General features: G+C 39.8%; 1 protein-coding gene across 3 annotated transcripts in view; it reads right to left on the bottom strand.

Moving 5' to 3' along the window:
• Positions 1 to 25,870, bottom strand: part of ERICH3 (glutamate rich 3) — a 124,286-nt gene that overhangs the window by 81,166 nt on the left and 17,250 nt on the right. For 2 of the 3 annotated variants that reach the window (XM_070367850.1, XM_070367851.1), the window contains 4 exons: positions 11,733 to 11,826; positions 9,024 to 9,149; positions 4,442 to 4,513; positions 2,702 to 2,830 (listed from right to left, as the gene is read on the bottom strand). In XM_070367850.1, coding sequence (XP_070223951.1) covers positions 2,702 to 2,830; positions 4,442 to 4,513; positions 9,024 to 9,098 — 276 coding nt within the window. In that variant the 5' untranslated portion in view covers positions 9,099 to 9,149; positions 11,733 to 11,826. The remainder of the gene's footprint in view (positions 1 to 2,701; positions 2,831 to 4,441; positions 4,514 to 9,023; positions 9,150 to 11,732; positions 11,827 to 25,870) is intronic. The other variant, XM_070367849.1, reaches the window with a different exon arrangement.

The raw sequence follows: 25,870 nt of genomic DNA, 5'->3' as shown, positions 1-25,870 counted from the left end.
AACTTCCAGATCATGTTCTTAGAAAGAAAAAAAAATGTCTTCACTTTCCCCTATCCTCTTCTTTCGGGCTGAAATACCCACATGGTAATATACAGGGATGCCTGGCATGCTGCAGTCCATGGGGTCACAAAGGGTTGGACATGACTGAGCAACTGAACAACAAAAATATGCCATCGTGGCTTGAGTGGATGAAGACAACACACTAAATATGGCAGATCAGTGACACAAAAGGAGTCTGAGCTTTTTATGACTGAGAAAGTAGAGATAGCACAGGACTTGAAACTTAAGGTGGGGAGCAATCCTCACATTAAAGTCATTATTTTGGTCTCTGCACACAAACCTAGACAGGAAACCAAGTAGATTGACTAGAACAACATTTAGTTTAAAGAAATAGGATATAAGCCTCTATGAGCCAAAAGGTGCAAGGTCTTAAAACCCACAAAGAGAAATCAAACTAGATGTTTTCTGAAAAAGGGAATCAGATTATCCAAAAGAATTCTTTTGATCTCTGTGAAAGAAATATGCCTTAAGACTCACTCCTGTCTAAAAATCAAACCGAATACAGAAACACTGAATGTAGGATTTGGAAAGCAGGTTACTATAAACTAAAACATGATCTATTTGCTGCTGTGCTCTAAATGTTACTTCCCCACATTTGCATTCCGTTAGATGAATGTGGCAGTCAAATGTTTAACTGATTACATGTATCTCTAAAAAACAAATCTGTACCATTCAACTAACAGCTGTGAGCTACAAACTGTTATAGTTCACATCAGAAGCCACCTTAAATTTGCTACACTTTAAACTGTTCATAATGTATTTTCTGGGAATAAATATGGCACTGTAGCTTAACATTTTCAAAACTGTACCAGAATGTGAATTGAAATTCACTACCTGGTGATTACTCAGCATAGCCGAGCATTTCTAATTCTTCTAAGAAGATCTCTGGGGGTGAATTTTCCAAGCATGTACAAAATTACCTGAATGACTCTCCACAGTTTTAATGGCACGGTGCAGCTAAAAGCTACATGCTATTTTGAAAGTCCAGGTGCAATTAGTGATCAAGTGCAGTGACTATTCACTGTATGCTTTCCTTATTCACTCAAGAAAGTTCAAAGAGAAAAAGGGACGGCAGTATCCCCAAAGGATTATCTTCATCCCAATAGCACCTAGAGAGATCAGGAGTCAAGTTTAGAGGATATGTAAGCAAGTCAGGAAAACAAAAAAGAAGGACTTGAATTTCTGTAAAATGCAAAGTACAATTCCAAGATCACAATAGGTATCCCTTCCAGGGCAGAAGCACCGCAGGGGGTGATCAAGTGAGGGATCCTGGCTTACCAGACAGAAAGGCTGCTAAAGTGCTGGTGCAGTGTTTCCTGTAATTTTTAAATTACTTTCTCACTCCTGCCACATTAAGATCTCCTGGATGTATCATAAACTACTTATTGAGGCTGTTCAGCTGGAAAATTGAAAAGAAAGCCTTTCAAGGGTTTTTTTCTCCCTAAAACAGGTGGGAAGATAGAAAACGGAACTTGATTATTTCTTTTGTTTCACCCAGGATAAGCTTTTGGGATTCTAGTGAATCTGCCACCCAATGAAAGAATATTTATGTACATATACATTTAAATGAAGCCTGGAAATTCGGTAACAACAAAGAAAAGACAGTTGCTTTTTATAACTTGAGCTGTTCATCGGTAAATGTCAAAACATATTTACCTTTGAAAAATGTCAAAGCTTAACACTATATGTGATGAATCTACTTCAATAATCTGTGAAAGCACTGCAATACGTCTATAAATACTATGCAATCCAAAAAATGTTCATGCTAACAAGGAAATATATTAGGCCACAAAAAGCAAGAATAAAGATGTCATCAAAGCTATTTGCTGAAAGCTGAAACCATCAACTGCCAGCAAATATTTTGCAAATCTCTTCCTGTATTTATATTGTTTCAAGCGACCTATTCCTTCAAGCAAATACCACCCCTAGGTTGTAAATGAATTGAACTAGAATGAAATGTAGGGGTGTGTGATTTCTTTAATAGAATTTTTGTGCATTTAATTATTTTTCTTTTAGATTATGACATATACTTCTGATAAAAGAAGCTCAGATGTAATAAGTATCTGGTTCGTGTTCTGTAGCATATTGAATTTGTGTGCATAAAAAACCTTTACAGATAAGGTAAGAGTAGAGAGAATAGCAAGAACAAGATCCAGAAGTCAGAAAATATAGAACATGTATGGAACAACCAACAGCTCAATTGTGCTGCACTACAGTCCATATGGTTGCAAAGAGTCAGACACAACTGAACTGACTTGGCACACTCGCACATAGGGTGCTAAAGGGTAATGGTGAGGAAAAATATTAAGATAGCTAAATTGATGTCATGTGGTTTGGGGTCTTAAATGTCAATTGCAAGAGTCTGGATTTCTCTATAGGCGACACAGAGCCAGTGAAGGTACTTGGGCATGTAAGTAACAAATAATCTGCACTTCAAGAAAACTAATCTGGTAGTAACAAGTGGATTTGAGAGTGGTGACATTGGATGAAGGTGGGACATTCAGTAGGCACAGACTTGAATGGATATAAGACTATAAGGATGATACAACCATGTACCCCAAGAGCATTCTTCCTGAGAGTTATAAGAAATCATGAATTAATTATTGGCATGGTGCAAGTCAGCATGATTAATGTGACTCACCGGTGTTACTGGACTGGAATGCCCTTCATCGACCAGAACACTATGGCCACGGTTAGTCTTGGGGCCAACGGGGGGGCGGGGAGACAGGAGGGGTGTGTTATTTTCTATAGTCCATCTTGTGTGCTCTCCCTAGAATAAGAAAGTGATTTAACAAATCAATGCATAACTACTCATCTAGGTTAAATTAATACCTGCCAGAGAAGAAATGTTATATGAGTAGAGAAGTTCTTTCTCGTGCTTTTCAAAAGTACTCCATCCAAGGACCATCATAATAACGAGGAGATGTTTTCACAGCTGTATTAGAGAGTTAGGTATGGTAGTGAAAGGCAAGAAACTGAGTATGCTTTACCTAAAGGAATAGCCGTGCTCATGGTAAAAGCCACAGATGCAATGTATCCTTAGTTTTAGCATAATGTTTAATTTGCTTGAAGCAGATCACTGAAGAAGCACAGTGTTCCTCACTACTCTGATCAGTAGACACTACCACAAAGTATTACATTTCTGTCTCAAAAAAAAATTAAATAATGCCATAAGCAAAAGGTTATACATGACATAAGGGGGGCCTAAAATATAAGTCTTTTGCCAAGTGCAGCTACAGGTGAAAATTGTGATGAATCAAAACCGTACAAGGAGGAAATAAAGTGCCTATCAGGAATTTCTGCCAATGTTGCAACATGCCCATGTACCTGGTTAGTGTGTCTGGCCATACAGGCAAGAGTGAATACAACACTGTTTCAGAAACCATTTCCAGTTACTATTTTCTCCATCAACACTTCAGCAGATAAATTGTAGACTCTATCATTCCTTGACAGAGAACACTATTGGCAAAATTGACTTAACTACAAATCTTTCCACACCAACTTTTCTGATCCGGAGAAACTGACCTATTGTCTGTTATTTAACAACACTTTTATAACAATAGTATGTTTTGACCAAGATAAAATAGACAGATTTGAGTCTATCAGGCAAGAGGGAAAATGACTGTTTCCTACTGCAAGTTATTCCACAGAAGCTTCACGAATATTCATCAGTTTGTGAAATGTGTCTTAAGTCCCACATTTGTAGCACTACACTGAAAATGAAGAACAACATGTGGGCTTGAATGACTCAACAAATTGAGTAAAACTGCCAATCTAAACTGAAACCTTTCAAACATGCCTAATTGAATCTCTCATCTCTTAATTTAAATTTATACATTTCCTAAGTTGACTGCAAACAAGAAATATCAAATGCAAAAGTAGAAAACAGGAATTTTTAAATGACTTCACAAAACCTCTAAATCTTATGTTTTGTTTGCTAATATAGATCTTTCCTACCATATATTTTTCAAAGGTCACATTCACATGAAAAAGCACCATTGGATAATTCTTAAAATGCTCCATTTTCGATAACATTGAGAACATCACCATCTATTTTTATCTTCTTATGACAAACAAATCTTTTGGCCTCTATCACAAATCAATCAAGAAAATACAAAAGCAAAATTTCAAACTTGAGGACATTTTCAAGTTTTTCTTTGAATTAATTGTGCCTTATACAGTTTCTCTTGTACAGTAGCTCCTATTTTATTATGATCTTCCAAAATAACAGTGGCCAAGATTCAAGTATGGTGGAACCATTTGATGTCAGTTATGAGTTACCCCAAAATAAAGTGACTCCAAAGAGCTTCAAGGTCAGTACCACTGACCTTCAAAATTATGAAATAATATTATGAAGTAAAATAGTTATGGAACTCCTTACCTTAAATCTCTGAATTCGCTCCTTCCTAGCTAAGGTCTCCAGTTTCTTTTTTATTTCAAGCTGATGGTAACGCTAAATAAAGAGGAAAGAGTGAAGGAAAGCATCATATCAATTATAGTAAAGAATTTTTGAGAGGAAAATAACCCCACTAGCTAACGGTATTCTCAATTACCCCTCTTGTCACTGAGATGGAGAAGAATCATGTGCATAAGTGTGCACATGGGAATATAAATTGGTACAACTCTTTGGAAAGCCAATTCCTAACATACATTAGGCAGTTAAAAGTGCTCCTACTGATAACCCATAAATTTCACTTCTAAACCTAGGGAGAAATCTAAATAATAATTTAAAAAAATGTTTTATGCACAAAGATGCTGTCTGAAAGTTTCTTTTCCTTCAAAGCAAAAATTCAGAAGCATTATAAACCTTAAAGAGAATGGTTTAAGTTTGGGGCACATCCATATAAACGGGACAGAATGTAATTTTTAAAATAAGGTTCCAAAAGATTTGGCTTTAAAAATGGAAAATGAGTGTAATGCTGATAAAAGTACAAAGCTGAACTGCATGGAAATGCAATTTTGTTGATCGAGCTCACATCGTGTGCCTGTCCCAGTGCTGGGAGAGTGCTTCGTGAATATCATCTCTTCTTGAACAATCCCAATTGCCAAGCAGTCTCAATGGCACCCCACTCCAGTACTCTTGCCTGGAAAATCCCACGGACAGAGGAGCCTGGTAGGCTACAGTCCACGGGATTGCTAAGAGTCGGACACGACTGAATGACTTCACTTTCACTCTTCACTTTCATGCATTGGAGAAGGAAATGGCAATCCACTCCAGTGTTCTTGCCTGGAGAATCCCAGGGACAGGGGAGCCTGGTTGGGCTACTGTCTATGGGGTCGCACAGAGTCGGACACGACTGAAGCGACTTAGTAGAAGCAGCAGCTAGTTTCACAAATGAAGGAACTGAGGCAGAGGACCATGAACTTACCCCAGGTCACACATCTAGTCAGTGGTGGAAATGTAATTTGAATCCTAGTCCTGGGCTTCCCTGGTAACTCAGCTGGTAAAGAATTCGCCTGCAATGCTGGAGACCTGGGTGCCATCCCCTGGAGAAGGGAAAGGCTACCCACTCCAGTATTCAGGCCTGGAGAATTCCATGGACCGTATAGTCCATGGGGTTGCAAAGAGTTAGCACGACTGAGCGACTTTCACTTTCTTTCTGACATTAACTTCCTGGCTTGTCTTTTTTTTTGTGGAGAAACCATGTTTCTCTCACACCATGATATGGGTTTATTAATGTCTATATATGAATAGGCAAAAGACAAAAAGGAAATGTGACTGTTAACAGCAGTTATCTCTGAGAGGAGAAATTATGCACAGTTCTTTTCCTTTTTTAATGCTTTCTTATGTTTTCCAAAGTTTTGGTAGTATATTAGTTATATAACTTAAAAATAAATTTCACGTAAAAATAATCTGCTTATAATTCAATTTGAAATCATTCAGACACCTTTGAGAGTGTTTGATATTCTGTCGCTTTTAAAAAATGTTTTTTAACTGCTCTTGATCCCCTCCGGCTGCCTTTAAGACCCTGCAGATTCAATCATTCCCTCTCTAAGTATCATCAATCCTCTTCTCAAAGCCTTTCTTCTCTGTTATCTCACCCACTTATCACCAAACTTCATTAGATTTACTATCAACCACTTCCACCTTCCGTTTATTCTCATCTCACTGCAGTCCCCCTCTCCCATCCTCACTCCTCTCTGTGTGTGTGAGAGTGCTCAGTCGCTTCAGTCCTGTCTAACTCTTTGCAACCCTGTGGCCTGTAGCCCACCAGGCTCCTCTGTCCATGGGGTTCTCCAGGCAAGAACACTGGAGTGGGTTGCCATGCCCTCCTCCAGATCTTCCAGACCCAGGGATCAAACCAGTGTCTCCTGCATTGCAAGAGGATTCTTCACTCACTGAGCCACCCGGGAAGCCCCATTCTTTTCTACCATCTCTGAAACCACTTTTCTCCCCAGTAGTCTTCTTACAGAACCATTCTGCAGCTTGTAAGACCCTGCTGGCTTCCGGGTCAGCACTCTATCAGGTTTTCCCACCAGTTGGAGGTTCTTATCTAGTCCATGTCATTGTTCCCAATTTCCTGCAAGGCACACACCACCATGCTAGAAACCTCAGAGTGGCTCAGGTGCCTCCCTCCCTCTCCTGGCCCAGGCAGAGTCAGGCTCTCTGTTCTCTCTCCCTCTTCCAGATCCCCATGGACAGCTGCTTCTCCCCGGCACTTCCACTACTGCTGTGAGCCCACACCCTCTGGCAACAGCTTCCTAATTGACCTCCCACCTCCAATCTTTTCCAGCTCATTAATCCATCTTCCACATTTTTAGCAACATCATCTTTCTAAAGCAGCTCTGCTCATTAATTTCACTCCCCTGCTGAAAAATGTTTCATCGCCTCATCACCTACACACCTAACCTAGCTGAGAATTGAAGGCCTCAAGAAACAGGGCCCCAAACTTACTAGAGAGTGTCACTTGCTGCCACTCTTTCAGCCAACTCACAGTGCAGTCTGGCCTCAGTGAGCTTTCTTTTCCACCCACAATGTCCCCTCACACCTCTGCAACTTCACATCTGCTTTGCTTAGATCTTTTCATGTCAGGAATGCTTTGCTTAGATCTTTTCATGTCAAGTTGCATTCAGTCCTCCAGGCTCAGTTCAAATGGCAGGACCTCTGTTCAGCTTCTTCCTACTCTCACAGAGGCAAGGAATGACTTGCTTTTCGGGCTCATTCTCTTTGTTCCTCTCGTTTAGCATGTGATCCCTTCCTACAGCATTTTAAAAAAAAATTTATCTCGCAGCTACATCATGTAACCCCATACTGGTACATGGTAAGCTTGCAGTTAACTTTTCTTGCATGAATGAATATATGAATATTAAAACAACATTAGTAAACAGTATTGGCATAAACTAAATGTGAGACAAAGGTGATAATTTAGAAATACTGAATATTTTATTTTAAATTATATTAATATATTGTGTATAATATAAAATTATATATTACACATTAACATTTATCTGAACTATTTATTTCAAACTTCAAGAATAGACAAAGACTTTAATAATTGCACATTTAATAGTTATGATGTGTGCATTATATGAAACTCTAGAAAACCAAAGTTCAAGGATCAAGACTAATATAGAATTTGGTCCCTATTGATTAAGTTTGAAATTATGTATAGGTTAATTTTACACTGTACTGTTTTTTCAACATTAGTTGTAGAATTCCAACTAATAGTTTTACAAGGAAGTGAATTTGAGAGCCATAAACAATGATTCTATATAATTCATGCACATGATATAAGTCACAAAGTGACTCAGTCATGACTTAGTCGCTCAGTCATGTCTGACTCTGCAACCCCACGGACTGTAGCCTGCCAGGCTCCTCTGTCCATGTAATTCTCTAGGCTATTCTTGCCTAGAGTGGGTATCCATTCCTTTCACCAGGGGATCTTCCTGACCCAGGGTTTGAACCCTGGTCTCCTACATTGCAGGCAGATTCTTTACTGCCTGAGCCACCAGAGAAGCCCATAAATCACAAAATGAATTCCTAAAAGAACAAATCATATACATCTGAAGTGAGCATAACACTTGCTCACTTTAGTAGCAGCATACTAATAAATATTTTCAGTAACACTACACCCACTCCAGTACTCTTGCCTAGGAAATCCCATGGATGAAGCAGCCTGGCAGGCTACTTCATCCATGGGGCCGCTAAGAGTCAGACACGACTGAGCAACTTCACTTCACTTCACCTCACACTTAATATTGGTTTACTCTTGATTCTACAGTTGCTCGTAATTGTATGGTGCACCCACAGGTAGATGGTTTCATGAGCCAAGTTTTCTGATTTACTGCTACTTGGTCAAGCAGAGAAGTAACATGCTTTTTCACAGACATTAAAACGATGTTGATGCTTGAAACTACAAGTTCCATGGAGCAAGGCTAAAATGATTTATAAAGTTAGCTAGATATCCTTCTAAAAGTGCCATGTCAGAGTGGAAAAAAAAAGTTGTTGATGCTTGGGTTGTGAATCTATGCTGACCAATGTAGCCTAAAGTGGGAGGGACGGCAGATGTTCCAATGCCTGTTCCCTGAAATTTAGCATACGGCTGAGCTTGGGAGCCTTCAAAGAATAACAAATCTGAAATAATTCATGGCAGTTAGAATTACTGATATTTAAACAGATGTCACTTTTTTTTAGTAAATGGAAATTGAGGTACAGATGGTGAGGACTGGTATGTTTTAAAGTAACCATTATGGACTAAAAATCTACATTTGTTAAATTAAATATCACAAATTATACAATGATGTCCATATTTTTCCCTAACTGAAGTGAAGAAATGCTTACTTTGGTGTCTTGCCTCCTTTCACTACCTAGAGAGGTATACAGTATTTCTTGTTTCATTTTCACCTTGTTTCATTCGTTTTTAACGAAATACAGGAAAAATTTCCCCTGATTCTGGGTACAGAAAGTATGAATTTTCTTACTGGAAAGTATCAGTTGTGAAGGAAATAGTTAATACTTGTACCTCCATATCAAGAACCTTATGGAAAATAGCCTGGGCTAAGCACTCCCGGATATATTTTTGGTGATCCTTCTTCATGATGTTTAGTTTGTATTCCTTTTCAGAAAGTATTCTTCCATTTCTTGTGATCTGTCAATGAATAAATAAAACATACATAGAAACACAAAGCAGAGAAATAGATGGACAGTCAGTCAATCAGAAAGAGAAATAGGCAGCATCTTTAAAGCCTACAGAGTATAGTACTATGGTTGATAAACTTTCACTTTTAATGAATGTTTCATAAGGGGAAAAAAAGCAAAAGGCAGTCTCATAAACTCATCATTGGGAAAACACATACAGGTGGTGCACTTGATGTTTAAAACAAGGTTTTCATTAGCGTAACAATTTTCCCTTGATAGAACCCAGGTGTTCTTTTCATTTCTTTTTTTGAACACATTGGGGAAGAAGGGGTGGAGTGCTACCTTGAAACAATGAATAGGAGCAGTGATCACAAGGCTGATGATCTCACAGGAAATACTTTGAAGGGCAAAACATGTAAGCTACAGAGGATCTCATCAATTTGTTTTTAAAATAATTGGTTTCATTACTTTGTTTTCACACTGCTTTTCTTCTTCTACTTTCCAGCCCAGAATGTAATTTAATTTGCTGTGATTCAGATATTTTCAGATTATACAGTACTACAGATACAAAGTATTCCAGGCAGGTTTCAAGAGACATCACTGCAAGTCCCAGGAGTGATCGTTTCTGATTTTTATTTTATTCCTTCCTATGTCCTATGGGCGTATTTGTTCTATTTTTAATATCTTCCCTAAACTGAGGATGTTATACTTCCTAGAATGTTCATCTTCTTCCTTTTCCTCTATTTAAATACTGCTCTTCTCTTCACATCTAATTCAAGACCACATATTTCTTAACTGATAACTAGGTTTTTAGCACTGTTATTGCAACACATTGAAGTATTGAGATCAACTAGAATTGTGCTACAAGTGATTGGTTATTGATCATCTTTTTCATGAATGCATTTTCTAATGGAAGAAAGGGGTGTAGTTATAGAAAGTGTGCTTGGAATTGTGAATAAATCAGTTACAGACCTTGAAATGTGTTGTCCATGGGATACCATGTCCTGTTTATCCAATCAGGAAAAATTGTTGAGAACTTCCTGTACTGCCCCTCCCTCAGCAATTAACATTGTTATTTCTCCCCAGTTGGACTGGAAGCTCCCATAGGGCAGAAGTGCTTAAACTTGAGATGAAAATCACCTGGAAGACAAGCTAAAGACTGATGGGCCCTCCTCCAGTTTCTGACTTAATAGATCTGGAGTGTTGTTGTTTTGTTGCTAAGTTGTGTCTGACCCTTTGTAACCCCATGGACTGTGGCCCACCAGCATCCTCTGTCCATGGGATTTCCCAGGCAAGAATACTGAAGTGGGTTGCCATTTCCTTCTCCAGGGGGTCTTCCCTGATCAAACCTGCATATCCTGCATTAGCAGGTGGATTCTTTACTATCTGAGCCATCAGGGAAGCAGATCTGGAGTGGTGCTCTAACAAGTTCCCAGATGATGCTGAACACTCCCGATTTAGGGACTGTATTTGTACAACTGCTCTAGAGAAAGGGCTGTGTCTTTGCTGTTTGAGTTGCCATGTTTATAATTGGTATTCAATAAGTGCTTGTTAATGATGTTGATAAGAAATACAAAGTCCTTCCCATTTCATAGGAAGCTCACAGACTGTTATCCAAAGAAGCAGTGTTAATAGCAACCACAGTAATTACAACAACCATTTTTTCTACATCTCTGATTGTCACAACTCTGAGTGCTGGGTATCATTATCTTCATTATCTTTCTTCAACTGAACACTTTGGAGCTGAGAAACTTAAGTGTTTTGCTGAAGATTTTGTCTTCTAAATGGCAGAGCCAGGTTTCAGCCAGGTCTATCTGATAACAAAACCCCAGGAGACAAAAAGCAAACTCTCTGAGATCTACCCAGACAGACTGCCAAGCACATAACAACAATTAGAAATGCGATGCATATCCTTTCAACACCATGGCAACGAGAGTTAAGGAAACTCACTGTGTTTTAAGAGAGTAAATAGCTAAAATCGTTAGTCACACTTTTTATAACCACACTCCTTACTTTGAATGGAAAACTAGTATTTTTTAAAGGTTTTCACATTATAGACATTTAGAGAAGTGGAAATTTTCTGGAAATGATAGTTTTGGAGCTAATGAAAGACACTAATGTATCAATAAACTGTCACATGAAATGAAAGAGTTTTTAAAAATTTAGAGGAAAATTTTGAACTGTTCATATCTTCCACATCATATCCTGTGATTATTAAAAACAATATTTTTTCCTGAAGACAGTAAAGACTTCTCTATCCTAACTCCCTAATAGTTCCTGGTTTATACAATATGTTCAATAAATATGTGCTGAATAAATGAGTGAATAAACAAATGAAATATGTTGTTAGAAACTTACAGGGATTTTCCTTAATAATTTATAAGTTGCCTTAGCAGCCCTCCCGACCTCTCTTCTTATCTTTTGAAAGATAGACTCAAATAGATAAATCAGAGCTTTGGAAAGGAAGTAATTATTCTAAAGTGAGGGAAGGGAAAAGATGTCATTGTTAAGCTCAAAGAGGAAACTAGGAAAGATAGGGAAATATTGGACTTAATGAAACAAGGGGGCAGGTAGAAACAAAACCAAATCTTACCAGCCCTGATCTTAAGAGATGCCGCCTTATCCTTGTATTGTTAAAATATCCAGCCAGGTGTTTATCCGTGAGACTATTATATGCAGCAAGTAATCTGGAACAGAAAAATGAAACCATTAAGGTTTTATGAAGTGTTACTTGATAACCAAGGAATTCTTGACTCTCATCCCCAAAGTGTGCATTATCTTTCATTCATCCAGCCAACCAGTCATTCATGTACGTGTTTAATAAACAGGTGTTAATCACCTATTGGGGCATCCCTCGTGGCTCAGGTGGTAAGGAATCAGCCAGCAATTTGGAAGACCTGGGTTCAATTCTTGGGTTGGGAAGATCCCCTGGAGGAGGACATGGCAGCCCACTCCAGTTGGAGAAGACTCTTGAGTCCCTAGGATAGCAAGGAGATCAAACCAGTCCATCCTAAAGGAAATCAGTCCTGAACATTCATTGGAAGGACTGATGCTGAAACTGAAGCTCCAATACTTTGGCCACCTGATGCAAAGAGCCAACTCATTAGAGAAGACCCTGATGCTGGGAAAGATTGAAGGCAGGAGGAGAAGGGGACAACAGAGGATGAGATGGTTGGATGGCATCACCAACTCAATGGACATGAGTTTGAGCAAGCTCTGGGAGATGGTGATGCACCGGGAAACCTGGTGTGCTGTAGTCCATGGGGTCGCAAAAAGTCAGACACGACTGAGTGACTGAACAACAACAAGCACCTATTGTTTTCTAGGTTTGATGATAAGAACTGGGAGACAGTTTGATGCCATTTTATCCCACAGACAAGTATGGAAATCAGATGTGAACTATTAAATTGGTTGTGAAAAATCCAATAACAGAAAAATACAAAAAAAAATGGGGACACAGAGAAGGAGATCAGCAACTCCTCTTGTCAAGAAAGTCTTCTTAGAACTTCCACAGTGGTCCGGTGGTGGGGAGTCTGCCTGCCAGTGGGCCTGATCCTTGGTCCACATGGATCCACACGCCACCAGGCAACTAAGACCTTCCTTAAGAGACTTGTCTTGGGTGGTTGCAAGATGAGTATCTCTCCACACCTGCCCACCAGAATCTTAAAACCTTATATAGAGGCCTTAACTGGGTTCAGTCATGTACAGGGTCCAAGTGGTCTCAACAACACATTGCTCTCTCAAGTCTGGGGCATACATTCCATGGATGCGGAGTGGGGTGAGGAGCCTCTGATTACCCAGGTCCATATGCTTTCAATAACCTCATTCAATACCTCTGCTAGATTTGAAGACCAGGATGGCACAATATTTTCGTATCCTTACTGATGTTATTGTTAGATAGAGTGCCTGATGAACTATGGAATGAGGTTCGTGACATTGTACAGGAGACAGGGATCAAGACCATTCCCATAGAAAAGAAATGCAAAAAAGCAAAATGGCTGTCTGGGGAGGCCTTACAAATAGCTGTGAAAAGAAGAGAAGTGAAAAGCAAAGGAGAAAAGGAAAGATATAAACATCTGAATGCAGAGTTCCAAAGACTAGCAAGAAGAGATAAGAAAGCCTTCTTCAGCAATCAATGCAAAGAAATAGAGGAAAACAACAGAATGGGAAAGACTAGGGATCTCTTCAAGAAAATCAGAGATACCAAAGGAACATTTCATGCAAAGATGAGCTCGATAAAGGACAGAAATGGTATGGACCTAACAGAAGCAGAAGATGTTAAGAAGAGATGGCAAGAATACACAGAAGAACTGTACAAAAAAGATCTTCACGACCCAGATAATCACGATGCTGTGATCACTGACCTAGAGCCAGACATCCTGGAGTGTGAAGTCAAGTGGGCCTTAGAAAGCATCACTATGAACAAAGCTAGTGGAGGTGATGGAATTTCAGTTGAGCTATTCCAAATCCTGAAAGATGATGCTGTGAAAGTGCTGCACTCAATATGCCAGCAAATTTGGAAAACTCAGCAGTGGCCACAGGACTGGAAAAGGTCAGTTTTCATTCCAATCCCAAAGAAAGGCAATGCCAAAGAATGCTCAAACTACCGCACAATTGCACTCATCTCACACGCTAGTAAAGTAATGCTCAAAATTCTCCAAGCCAGGCTTCAGCAATATGTGAACCATTAATTTCCTGATGTTCAAGCTGGTTTTAGAAAAGGCAGAGGAACCAGAGATCAAATTGCCAACATCTGCTGGATCATAGAAAAAGCAAGAGAGTTCCAGAAAAGCATCTATTTCTGCTTTATTGACTATGCCAAAGCCTTTGACTGTGTGGATCACAATAAACTGTGGAAAATTCTGAAAGAGATGGGAATACCAGACCACTTGATCTGCCTCTTGAGAAATTTGTATGCAGGTCAGGAAGCAACAGTTAGAACTGGACATGGAATAACAGACTGGTTACAAATAGGAAAAGGAGTTCGTCAAGGCTGTATATTGTCACCCTGTTTATTTAACCTATATGCAGAGTACATCATGAGAAACGCTGGACTGGAAGAAACACAAGCTCGAATCAAGATTGCCGGGAGAAATATCAATCACCTCAGATTATGCAGATGACACCACCCTTATGGCAGAAAGTGAAGAGGAACTCAAAAGCCTCTGGATGAAAGTGAAAGTGGAGAGTGAAAAAGTTAGCTTAAAGCTCAACATTCAGAAAACGAAGATCATGGCATCCGGTCCCACCACTTCATGGGACATAGATGGGGAAACAGTGGAAACAGTGTCAGACTTTATTTTTCTGGGCTCCAAAATCACTACAGATGGTGACTGCAGCCATGAAATTAAAAGATGCTTACTCCTTGGAAGGAAAGTTATGACCAACCTAGATAGCATGTTCAAAAGCAGAGACATTACTTTGCCAACAAAGCTTCGTCTAGTCAAGGCTATGGTGTGTCCTGTGGTCATGTACGAATGTGAGAGTTGGACTGTGAAGAAGGCTGAGCGCTGAAGAATTGATGCTTTGAACTCGGTGTTGGAGAAGACTCTTGAGAGTCCCTTGGACTGCAAGGAGATCCAACCAGTCCATTCTGAAGGAGATCAACCCTGGGATTTCTTTGGAAGGAATGATGCTAAAGCTGAAACTCCAGTACTTTGGCCAGCTCATGCGAAGAGTTGACTCATTGGAAAAGACTCTGATGCTGGGAGGGATTTGGGGCAGGAGGAGAAAGGGACGACAGAGGATGAGATGGCTGGATGGCATCACTGACTCGATGGACGTGAGTCTGAGTGACCTCCGGGAGTTGGTGATGGACAGGGAGGCCTGGCGTGCTGCGATTCATGGGGTTGCAAAGAGTCGGACATGACTGAGAGACTGATCTGATCTGATCTGATCTGACTGATGTTATTTATTATGTATCTAAATAATGATGTGTTCAACACATGAAGATACAATTTTGTTTGTGACACATTCTTATTGGTATAAGTTTCTAACTAAAGTTCAGCAATTTAGAAATGTTAACTTCCACATATATAGCTAGACAATTTCATTAATTCCACATCCAGAACCCCAAAAAAAGAGAAATTCATAGAATTACAGTTGATTTTTAGGGTTTTTCACTTAAAAGAGAACAAATTGGTTCCCTGGTCATATGCTACACCTTGGTAGATAGTCAAAATAAGGGTATAAATCAAAGTTTGAAACTATGTTTTCTAAGTTTTAGCCTATCTTTCATTAACTGTTGTCTTACAAAAGCAGGTACACTATACATGTACACATATGCATGAATGTGCATACACATATATATACATACACATAAATATGACTGTGTGTATATACATAGAGAGACATAGGGAGTGAAAGAAAACACATAAGCCTAAACACAGCCCTAACATAAAGCTGTCCTAAAAAATGCATGCCCTATTACCTGCCATAAAGATTAATAATCTATATGTTTACTGAACAGCTGATCCTTAACTTAAACTTATTCTGAGACCAGAGCAGGGACACTTATTATAGAATGAAGTAAATGTCATTAGCAACAATTTTATTTAGCTATTTGCACTGCCTTAATTACATGGAGATGGTATTGGTGACCTTTTCCTGTCTCTTCTCCTTAATGCCCACCTCAGGAAAGTTCCATGCTGTTGAATAGTATGGAAAGTTTAATTTCGTCCACAAAAAAGAGTGAAAAGCATTTACAAAGCTCAGAAGCCAAGGTGCCACACGAGAGTTGCAGATGCATGAACAACTGCGGAAACCATTATTTCACTGGGTTTACGTAAAAAGACAACCTGAGGGCTTCAGTAATGCACACACAAAACCGGCTCTGGGTAATGCTTTGAAATCATCTTTTAAATGAACTGTCTTGGTGTCCTATAGTTCATCAAAGGTTTCCTGTCTCCAAAAGGTCAACGTTGTATCCCTTACCCTTTCTGAATCTCAGAATACCTTTTCAGCAACTCATTTCAGAAAGGTGAGCAGGTGTCTCTCAGTCCTAACAATCATGATTCCACAGTTCACAGATTCTTAAGATAAATCATTAGACTGATATCATACATAGTCTTTTGTCTGTTTTTCAGGCTCACATTTTTAAAAATCAATAGTTTTGGAATAACTGTGAGTGCTAAAACCCTGATTAAATGTAGTAGGGTCAAAATGTTAAGATAATGTGAACCTCAACTTCCTTATTGACAGTAAAATATCCCATTCTTTTCATTTAGACTTTGAAACATTTTTAATATTTAGGTCTTAATAGGAAAGCTTAGCCAGCTTTGGCACCATCTCGTTCTAATTCTGCTCTCTCAGGCTCCTATTGAATGAGTATGTGTCTGTGAGGCCCCTCCAATCTTACTGAGAGGTGCAATAGATCTAGGCAAGTTGAAATCTTTGCACACATCCGTTTTCTCACCTTCTACTGTTTAGGAAAGACTGAGGGCCCCTGGTAGGGATGCTATGTGTAAAGCATCTCTTTCCATGACTATGAATAATAACCAGCTGGGTCCCCCTAGGCTCAGTCATTTCTTTTTCAGACAATGCCTTAATTTTTTTTTAACTGAAATTTTAGATAAATGAATTGTTTGCTAACAAGAAACTATGCTAAATTATATACAAATTTAGTAAAATGGTTGTTACGGATTGAAAGTATGTTTCCCCCCAAAATTCATAGGTTGAAGAATTCCCTGGCAGTCCAGTGGTTAGGACTCTGAGATTCCACATGCAGGGAGCATTGGTCAGGGATCTGGGATCCCACAGGCCCAGTGGTGCTGCCAAAAAAAAAAGAAAAAAAATCACAGGTTGAAACCCTATTCCCCCATGTGATGGTATTAGGAGGGAGGGCCTTTGGGAGGTGGCTAGGTCATGAGGGTGGAGCTCTTATGAATGAGGTTAACGCTGTATAAGAGACCCCAGAGAGCTCCCGTGTCCCTTCTACCACGTGAGGACACAGCAAAATGGCCATCCACGAACCAGGAAGCAAGTTTTCACCAGACACTAAATCAGCTAGTGCCTTGATCTTGAATTTACCAACCTTCAGAATTGTGAGAAATAAATTTCTGTGGTTTATGCTGTCATAATACCAGTTTATGGTATTCTGTACAACAGACTGAACAGAGACAGCAAATAATGCAAACATTTCCACAGTCAACATATAAATGTCACCCTCATTGTGACCATCAAGCCCCCTTCACAGGGAGAGGGTAGCAATCCCATGGCTCAGTCACAGCCATGATCTGTCTCATCCTTTCCACTGTTTCTCTTCACAGGTCTTGGTATGATTTGCAGCTTCCTTTTGCATGTATTCAATTATAAGATTTACAATTACAGCCACACTTAGATTTAGTAGAACTCTTCTGATCTTTCTGCCTTGTTCTCTCCACTCACTGCCACTGTTTCTCCTCCCCAACACACACACACACACATTGTTTCCTTGCACCCAGCACAATCCTGGACCAGATGAGGTCACCTCGCCTGGGTTGGGATTGTGCTGCATCTTGAATATTCCATTCTCTTGTAAGTTACTGTCGGCATCCATCAAAGCTGGACTTCCTGGTCACCGACATCGGCCCTGTGATCCTCTCCTGCTCCTATCCATAAGATCAACAGCTGTGTTGGTCACAGTGACCACCTGGCTACTGTGACCACATCACTCACACGCCATGCTGTTTACACAAAGGCCCATAACTAACTGGCCAAACCAACTTGTTGGCTTCTTTACATGATGGACAAGACTCTTTACCCAACCCCAGTACCCTGGGTGGGGAACGACCCACTTTCTGACTCAACGCACTGGGAAAACTGCCCCCCAGAAAACAAAGCAACTCTACGATGGTTCCTGTTTCCCCCGCTTCAGTCTGCATCTCCCCATTCCTGTGGTGCCTGAGTATTAACGAGCAGCTGCTGAGTCACAGGGAGAGCGGCCTTCCCAGCTGCAGCCTTTCAACATTTGACCCTTCAACCCTTGACTCCTGCCTCCCACCATGTAGATGATATAATAAGGGCTCTGAACTAAAAAGGTCAGTTCTTATCAATCCCTCCATCTGCCCCTTAGAGAGTCTATCCCATAGAAACCCAGACTAAAAGGAAAGTCACTATAATATGCATCACAGACCATTTACTGAGTACTGACTGTTTTCAGGGCATTCTGTACAGCCCCAGGGACCCAGAGATGGCACAGACACTGTACTCATGGAGCTCCAATGGGGGGCTATGCATGTACATAGGTGTGTGTGTTGGTGTGTGTGTGTGTGTGTGCGTGCGCACGCTTGATTTCTTCCCATGTCATAGGCTAATTCTTTCACAAATAGTTACTGAGTGTCCCCATGTCAGACACCATGCCCTCAGCTGGGGAAGGAGTGTGGAATCTCTGTCCCATTGTGCAGATTACGCTTTCACATACATAGTCCCATTTGTCTGCTTCCAGGCCTCTGGGATGTGAGCAGTATCTGTTACAGCTCTTCCATCTTCCTGAAATGGAAAAGCTCCAAAACAGGATTATTGCTTAAGGTGAGTCAGTCCAAATAAAACATGATGAGAGTCAGGTATCCTGGACCACACTGATAGAGGAATCTCTTAAACCCCAATACCTACTCCCAGCATGCCAGTCCCCACAATCTCTACTTCTGTAGACAGAGGGATGTAGGGAGGGAGAGGGATGTAGTGGTGAAGACTGCAGCTTCAATCCAATCTGGTTTTACCATTACTGGGTCCACAGCTGGGAGCACATGACTTAAATTCCCCATGCCTTGATGATTCTGCCTTCCACAAAACACTCGAACAGTCACACAATTCAGTCAAGTTCTTTGCTACTTTCAACAAGGATCACCTTTCCTTCAGTTTCCGATAACATATTCCTCATTTCTGTCTGAGACTCCATCAGAATGGCCATTACCATCTGTATTTCTACCAGTGTTCTCTACTGTGATGTGTTGTGTAGGAAGGCAGATGCTTCCTCTCCTGCTCCCTTTTCTTTGAGTCCTCATGAGAATTACCTTTAAAAGCCCCTTCAGGAGAAAATATTTTCACACCATATGTATCTGATAAGGGGTTAATATCAAAATTATATAAAGAATTCATACAACTCAATAGCAAAAGCAAACAAAATAAAAAGCAAAAAAGACAGATAATCAGATTAGAAAATGGGAAAAACACCTGAATAGATATTTTTCCAAAGACTTATAAGTGGTCAACAGGAACATGAAGAGGTGCTCAGCATCATTAGCCACCAGGGAAATGCAAATCAAAAACACACTGAAATATTATCTCACACCTGTTAAAATGGTTATTATCAAAAAGACAAGAGATAACATGTTTTGCCAAGGATGTGGAGCAAAGGAAATCCGTGTGCACTATTGGTGGGAATTTAAATTGGTGCGGCCACTGTAGAAAACAGTATGGAGGCTTCTCAAAAAATTAAAAAATAGAACTCCCATATGATCCAGCATCCCATACGTGGGTACATATATAAAGGAAATAAAATCACTATCTCAAAAAGATATCTGTACCTCCATGTTCATTTGGAGCATTATTCATAATAATCAAGACATGGAAACAACTTAAGTATCCATTAATAGAAAAATGGATAAAGAAAATGTAATACATGCACACACACTTGAATATTATTCAACCATAAAAAAATGAGGAAATCCTGTCATTTATGACACAAACGGACCTTGAAGATAGTCAAGTGAAATAAGCCAGAACGTGAAAAAGAAACCCTGTATGATCTCACTTATATATGGAGTCTAAAAAATCCAAACATAGAAACACGACAGAATGGTGACTGCCAGGGACTCAGGGGTGGGAGAAATGGAAGAGACTGATTAAAGGTACACACTTCTGATTATAAGGTAAGTAAGTTCTGGGAATCTAGCACACAGCATGGTGACCTAGCAAGGTTATGCACAAAATCCTTCAAGCTAGGCTTCAGCAGTGCATTAACCAAGAAATTCCAAATGTACAAGCTGGGTTTCGAAGAGGCAGAGAAACCAGAGACCAAATTGCCAACATTTGTTGGATCATGGAGCAAGCAAGGGAGTTCCAGAAAAACATCTGCTTCATTGACTATGCTAAAGCCTCTGACTGTGTGAATCACAATAAACTGTGGAAAATTCTCAAAGAGATGGGAATATCAGATCATCTTACCTGTCTCCTGAGAAACCTGTATGTGTGCCAAGAAGAAACAGTTAGAACCAGACATGAAACAACTGGTTCAAAATTGGGAAAAGAGTATAACAATATTGTATATTGTCACCCTGCTTATTTAATTTATATGCAGAGTACATCATGCAAAATGCTGGGCTGGATGATGTGCAAGCTGGAATCAAGATTGCCAGGAGTATTTACACCACAAAAATTGGCAAACACTACAAGTCTCTTTTTTTTCTTTCTGAAAACCCAGTTTATCAGCACACCACTGACTAAATTTAAAAAAGAGTAGCAAGATATATAACATGGGATAAATAAAGTGATTAATTATATGAGCAAAAATATAGAAATATGTTTTATATACTTTTAATTCAGAAATTGATCTTTTGTATTTAATATTTGACCAAATGGCCTCATATTCCTATTCAACTTTCTCCTATCCCTAACAACAACAACAAAAAAACATAAGGACTCCAACAAATACACTGACATTTTTCAGCAGCATTTCAATCAGGAAATTTTATGCAAGATGTCTCTTTACATTGCCACAAATGGAAAGACTCAACTCATCTACCAATCTGGAAAACCTGATTACACCATTGTATGCTCAACAGAATCAAGTGAGACTTAGGTGAATGAGCACAGTTTTATTACTAAGGATGAGAAGCCTAATCAAGAAGTGCTTTGGATTTCAGAGGTCACTAAATCTGCAATTTGTAGATTTTGATGGGGTCCAAGGTGGGGGCTATATCAAATCTCCGCTGCCAAAGCAGGCTTTCAGCCAGATAAAATTTTTCCTCAACTCACATACCAAGTGCTTATACTGGGAAAGCAAGTTAAACAAACTACAGGATATTATGGCTTGATTGCCTTCACGTTACAGTTCATGGAGAATGGAGTACAGTGCACCAATCCAAATGTCTCTCTTTCTGTCCATCAGAAAAAAATTTGCAAGAATCCACTGAACTCCCACTGCATGAAGAAACTCATCACACTCAAGCCAGCCAACCAAATCAAAGATTTTGAATCACAGTAAGAGTCTTAGCAAAGAAAGTTAATAATATCTAGATGGAAACAACTTCCCCAAATGAAATATTTGAAAGCAGCACTAATAACTAGAAAAAGCTTTCTATCATTAAAACTGCAAGTTTGTTATTTAAGAGTCGGAAATTTAAGAAATATGTGACCTGACATCTTAACTCTTAAGAGGTGCAATGATTTTTCTACAATTACTTAAAACAAATGCATCTATAACACTTCCTGCCCAAAGTAAATTTAATGAGATTTAAAAAAAGGAAAAGATTGGGAGCCAGAAGGCTTGAGGTCAAATAATAACTCTACCCCTTAAAAGATGTCTGGCCCTGGAGAATTCAATCTTCTTCCCTTTATAATTATTGTCACCATGAAGTAAAATGCTGTGACTGCTTCCTGAAGTAGATGATCTATGCTTATGGGTCTGGAAACAGATTTACCTGGAGCCCTCCCCAGGTGGTGCTAGTGGTAAAGAACCCACCTGCCAATGCAGAAGACATAAGAGACACCGGCTTGAACCCTGTGTCAGGAAGATCCTCTGGAGGAGAGTATGGCATCCCACTCCAGTATTTCTTGCCTGGAAAATCCCATGGACAGAGGAGCCTGACAGGCTATAGTCCATAGGGTTGCAAAGAGTCAGACATGACCGAAGTGACTTAGTACAGCATATTACATCAGTGGATTACAGAAATTCATATGTGCAAAGGTCTGGTCAACTCCCTCATTTTATATTCAGGAAACTGAGGTTCTAAAACTAGGCATGATTCCTTAGTATACTTAGATCCATGTCCTCACAAAGAAAATGCAGAATGTCTCAGGAGTTCCCACAAAATTGTTCCTATCCCTTTCCTACGGTCTTTGTCTTGCCTTCCACCAGAATTTCTTTCATCCATGTTTAATTACTCCATTTAGATTAACAAGATTCTTCCCTGTACACTTTTCATCTGTTGTAGTATGGAGCCAGGTCCACTGTAAATACCCATCCAAAACTGGTTGAATGAATGGTCAATCAGTTAATAGAAATCAAATATATTAGTCCAATTCATCGATGTATAACCTTTAAAAAAATCACGTGGAAGAATCATAACATTTCTTCTGCTTCAGGATAAGAACTGAAAACAGTCTACAACAAAAGAGATTGAAGAGCATGTTTTACATATTTGGACTTTTTCTAATTCAGAATGCTCAGTGTGGATGAGCACACATCGCTGACAGTGTTAGTCTTGTTGTTTTGGTTTTGTCAAATAAGTGCCTTTGTGGTGTGCTTCAAAGTTACATTAGAAGAGAAGTTCCCAGGAAGGCAAGGAAAAAAAACCTTTTGAGGAAACTTGAAGAAAGACCAGGACAGAAGAGCAATTGACATAGGGTCAATTATTTTCCAACCCTTTATAAGAAAACTCTGCCAGCTAAAATTAAACAGTGAATTTCTGCTGCCTGCCCCTTTGTAGAGGGTGATTGGACTGATATCATATAAACAATTTTGTGTTACATTCTTCATTCTTTTTTATTTGCATCCAAATCTGCCATATTTCAGCAATTATGCCAAATATTGATTTACAATTTCTCTTAGTTTATTCTAATTAGGCATCCAGATGTGATCCATCAGGTTATTTTATTTATGGCCTTAATATTAATGGTGTGGTTCAGTTCAGTTCAGTCGCTCAGTCGTATCCGACTCTTTGCGACCCCACGAATCGCAGCACACCATGCCTCCCTGTCCATCACCAACTCCCGGAGTTCACCCAAACTCATGTCCATTGAGTCGGTGATGCTATCCAGCCATCTCATCCTCTGTCATCCCCTTATCCTCCTGCCCCCAATCCCTCCCAGCATCAGGGTCTTTTCCAATGAGTCAACTCTTCACATGAGGTGGCCAAAGTATTGGAGTTTCAGCTTTAGCATCATTCCTTCCAAAGAAATCCCAGGACTGATCTCCTTTAGAATGGACTGGTTGGATCTCCTTGCAGTCCAAGGGACTCTCTAGAGACTTCTTCAACACCACAGTTCAAAAGCATCAATTCTTCGGCGCTCAGCTTTCTTCACAGTCCAACTCTCACATCTATACATGATCACTGGAAAAACCATAGCCTTGACTAGACGGACCTTTGTTGGCAAGGTAATGTCTCTGCTTTTGAATATGCTATCTAGGTTGGTCATAACTTACCTTCCAAGGAGTAAGTGTCTTAATTTCATGGCTGTAGTCACCATCTGCAGTGATTTTGGAGCCCCCCAAAAATAAAATCGGACACTGTTTCCCCATCTATTTCCCATGAAGTGATGGGAACAGATGCCATGATCTTAATTTTCTGAATGTTGAGCTTTAAGCCAACTTTTTCACTCTCCTCTTTCACTTTCATCCAGAGGCTTTTGAGTTCCTCTTCACTTTCTGCCATAAGGGTGGTGTCATCTACATATCTGAGGTGATTGATATTTCTCCCAGAAATCTTGATTCCAGCTTGTGCTTCTTCCAGCCTAGCATTTCTCATGATGTACTCTGCATATAAGTTAAATAAGCAGGGTGACATTATATAGCCTTGACGTACTCCTTTTCCTATTTGGAACCAGTCTGTTGTTCCACGTCCAGTTCTAATTGTTGCTTCCTGACCTGCATATAGGTTTCTCAAGAGGCAGGTCAGGTGGTCCAGTGTTCCCATCTCTTTCAGAGTTTTCCACAGTTTATAGTGATCCACACAGTCAAAGGCTTTGGCATAGTCAATAAAGCAGAAATAGAGTTTTTTCTGGAACTCTCTTGCTTTTTTCATGATCCAGTGGATGTTGGCAATTTGATCTCTGGTTCCTCTGCCTTTTCTAAAACCAGCTTGAACATCTAGAAGTTCACAGTTCACGTGCTGTTTAAGCCTGGCTTGGAGAATTTTGAGCATTACTTTACTAGTGTGTGAGATGAGTGCAATTGTGTGGTAGTTTGAGCGTTCTTTGGCATTGCCTTTCTTTGGAGCTGGAATGAAAACTGACCTTTTCCAGTCCTGTGGCCACTCCTGAGTTTTCCAAATTTACTGGCATATTGAGTGCAGCACTTTCACAGCATCATCTTCCAGGATTTGAAATAGCTCAATTGGAATTCCATCACCTCCACTAGCTTTGTTCATAGTGATGCTTTCTAAGGCCCACTTGACTTCACACTCCAGGATGTCTGGCTCTAGGTCAGTGATCACACCATCGTGATTATCTTAGTCGTGAAGATCTTTTTTGTACAGTTCTTCTGTGTATTCTTGTCATCTCTTCTTAATATCTTCTGCTTCTGTTATGTCCATACCATTTCTGTCCTTCATCGAGCCCATCTTTGCATGAAATGTTCCCTTGGTATCTCTAATTTTCTTGAAGAGATCTCTAGTCTTTCCCATTCTGTTGTTTTCCTCTATTTCTTTGCATTGATCGCTGAGGAAGGCTTTCTTATCTCTTCTTGCTATTCTTTGGAACTCTGCATTCAGATGCTTATATCTTTCCTTTGCTCCTTTGCTTTTCACTTCTCTTCTTTTCTCAGCTATTTATAAGGCCTCCCCAGACAGCCATTTTGCTTTTTTGCATTTCTTTTCCATGGGGATGGTCTTGATCCCTGTCTCCTGCACTATGTCACAAACCTCCGTCCACAGTTCATCAGGCACTCTATCTATCAGATCTAGTCCCTTGAATCTATTTCTCACTTCCACTGTATAATCATAAGGGATTTGATTTAGGTCATACCTGAATGGTCTAGTGGTTTTCCCCACTTTCTTCAATTTAAGTCTGAATTTGGCAATAAGGAGTTCATGATCTGAGCCACAGTCAGCTCCTGGTCTTGTTTTTGCTGACTGTATAGAGCTTCTCCATCTTTGGCTGCAAAGAATATAATCAATCTCATTTCAGTGTTGACTATCTGGTGATGTCCATGTGTAGAGTGTTCTCTACACATAGTGACTAGTAAAAACAAAGGTAGTCTCCAAACTATGCTGACTGCTGGTAAGATAGTTTTTGCAGTGTTCACAGACAAGGCAAGAGAAAAACAGGTCATGGGGAGTCAGCAGGGCTGAGACACACTAAGGTTGACTAATTGTCTATAAGAACTAACTTGAGCCACCAAGCTCCTCTCTGGAGACTTAAGAATTGTATATCTTTTAATAACAAAACACTTCTATTCATTAATACAAGAATAATATCCAAACTAAGGGAGCAGACTAGGCTGTTTGGAGGAAAGGTGACCAACAGGAAAGTTCTAGAAACCAATAATTTTTATCACTAGTATTTATTGATCATTTCCTTTTTTGTAGTGCACAGTAAAGTCTCTATATTAGTTGTTGTTGCTTGGTCACTCTTTGTGACCCTATGGACTGTACCCTCCAGGTTCCTCTGTCCATGGGATGATCCAGGCAAGAATACTGGAGTAAGTTGCTATGTCTTCCTCCAGGGGATCTTCCAGACCCAGGGATCTAACCCACATCTCCTGTGTCTCCAGTATTGGCAGGTAAATTCTTTACCACCGAGCCATCTGGGAAGCCCAAACTCTCTGTGTAACATGCACTGTATACTTTAACTCTCAAAACAATTCTGCAAAGT

This window comes from Bos mutus, chromosome 3 (assembly GCF_027580195.1).
Source record: "Bos mutus isolate GX-2022 chromosome 3, NWIPB_WYAK_1.1, whole genome shotgun sequence".
NCBI classification, from domain to species: Eukaryota; Metazoa; Chordata; class Mammalia; order Artiodactyla; family Bovidae; genus Bos; species Bos mutus.
This window is presented reverse-complemented; position numbering and strand designations above follow the sequence as displayed.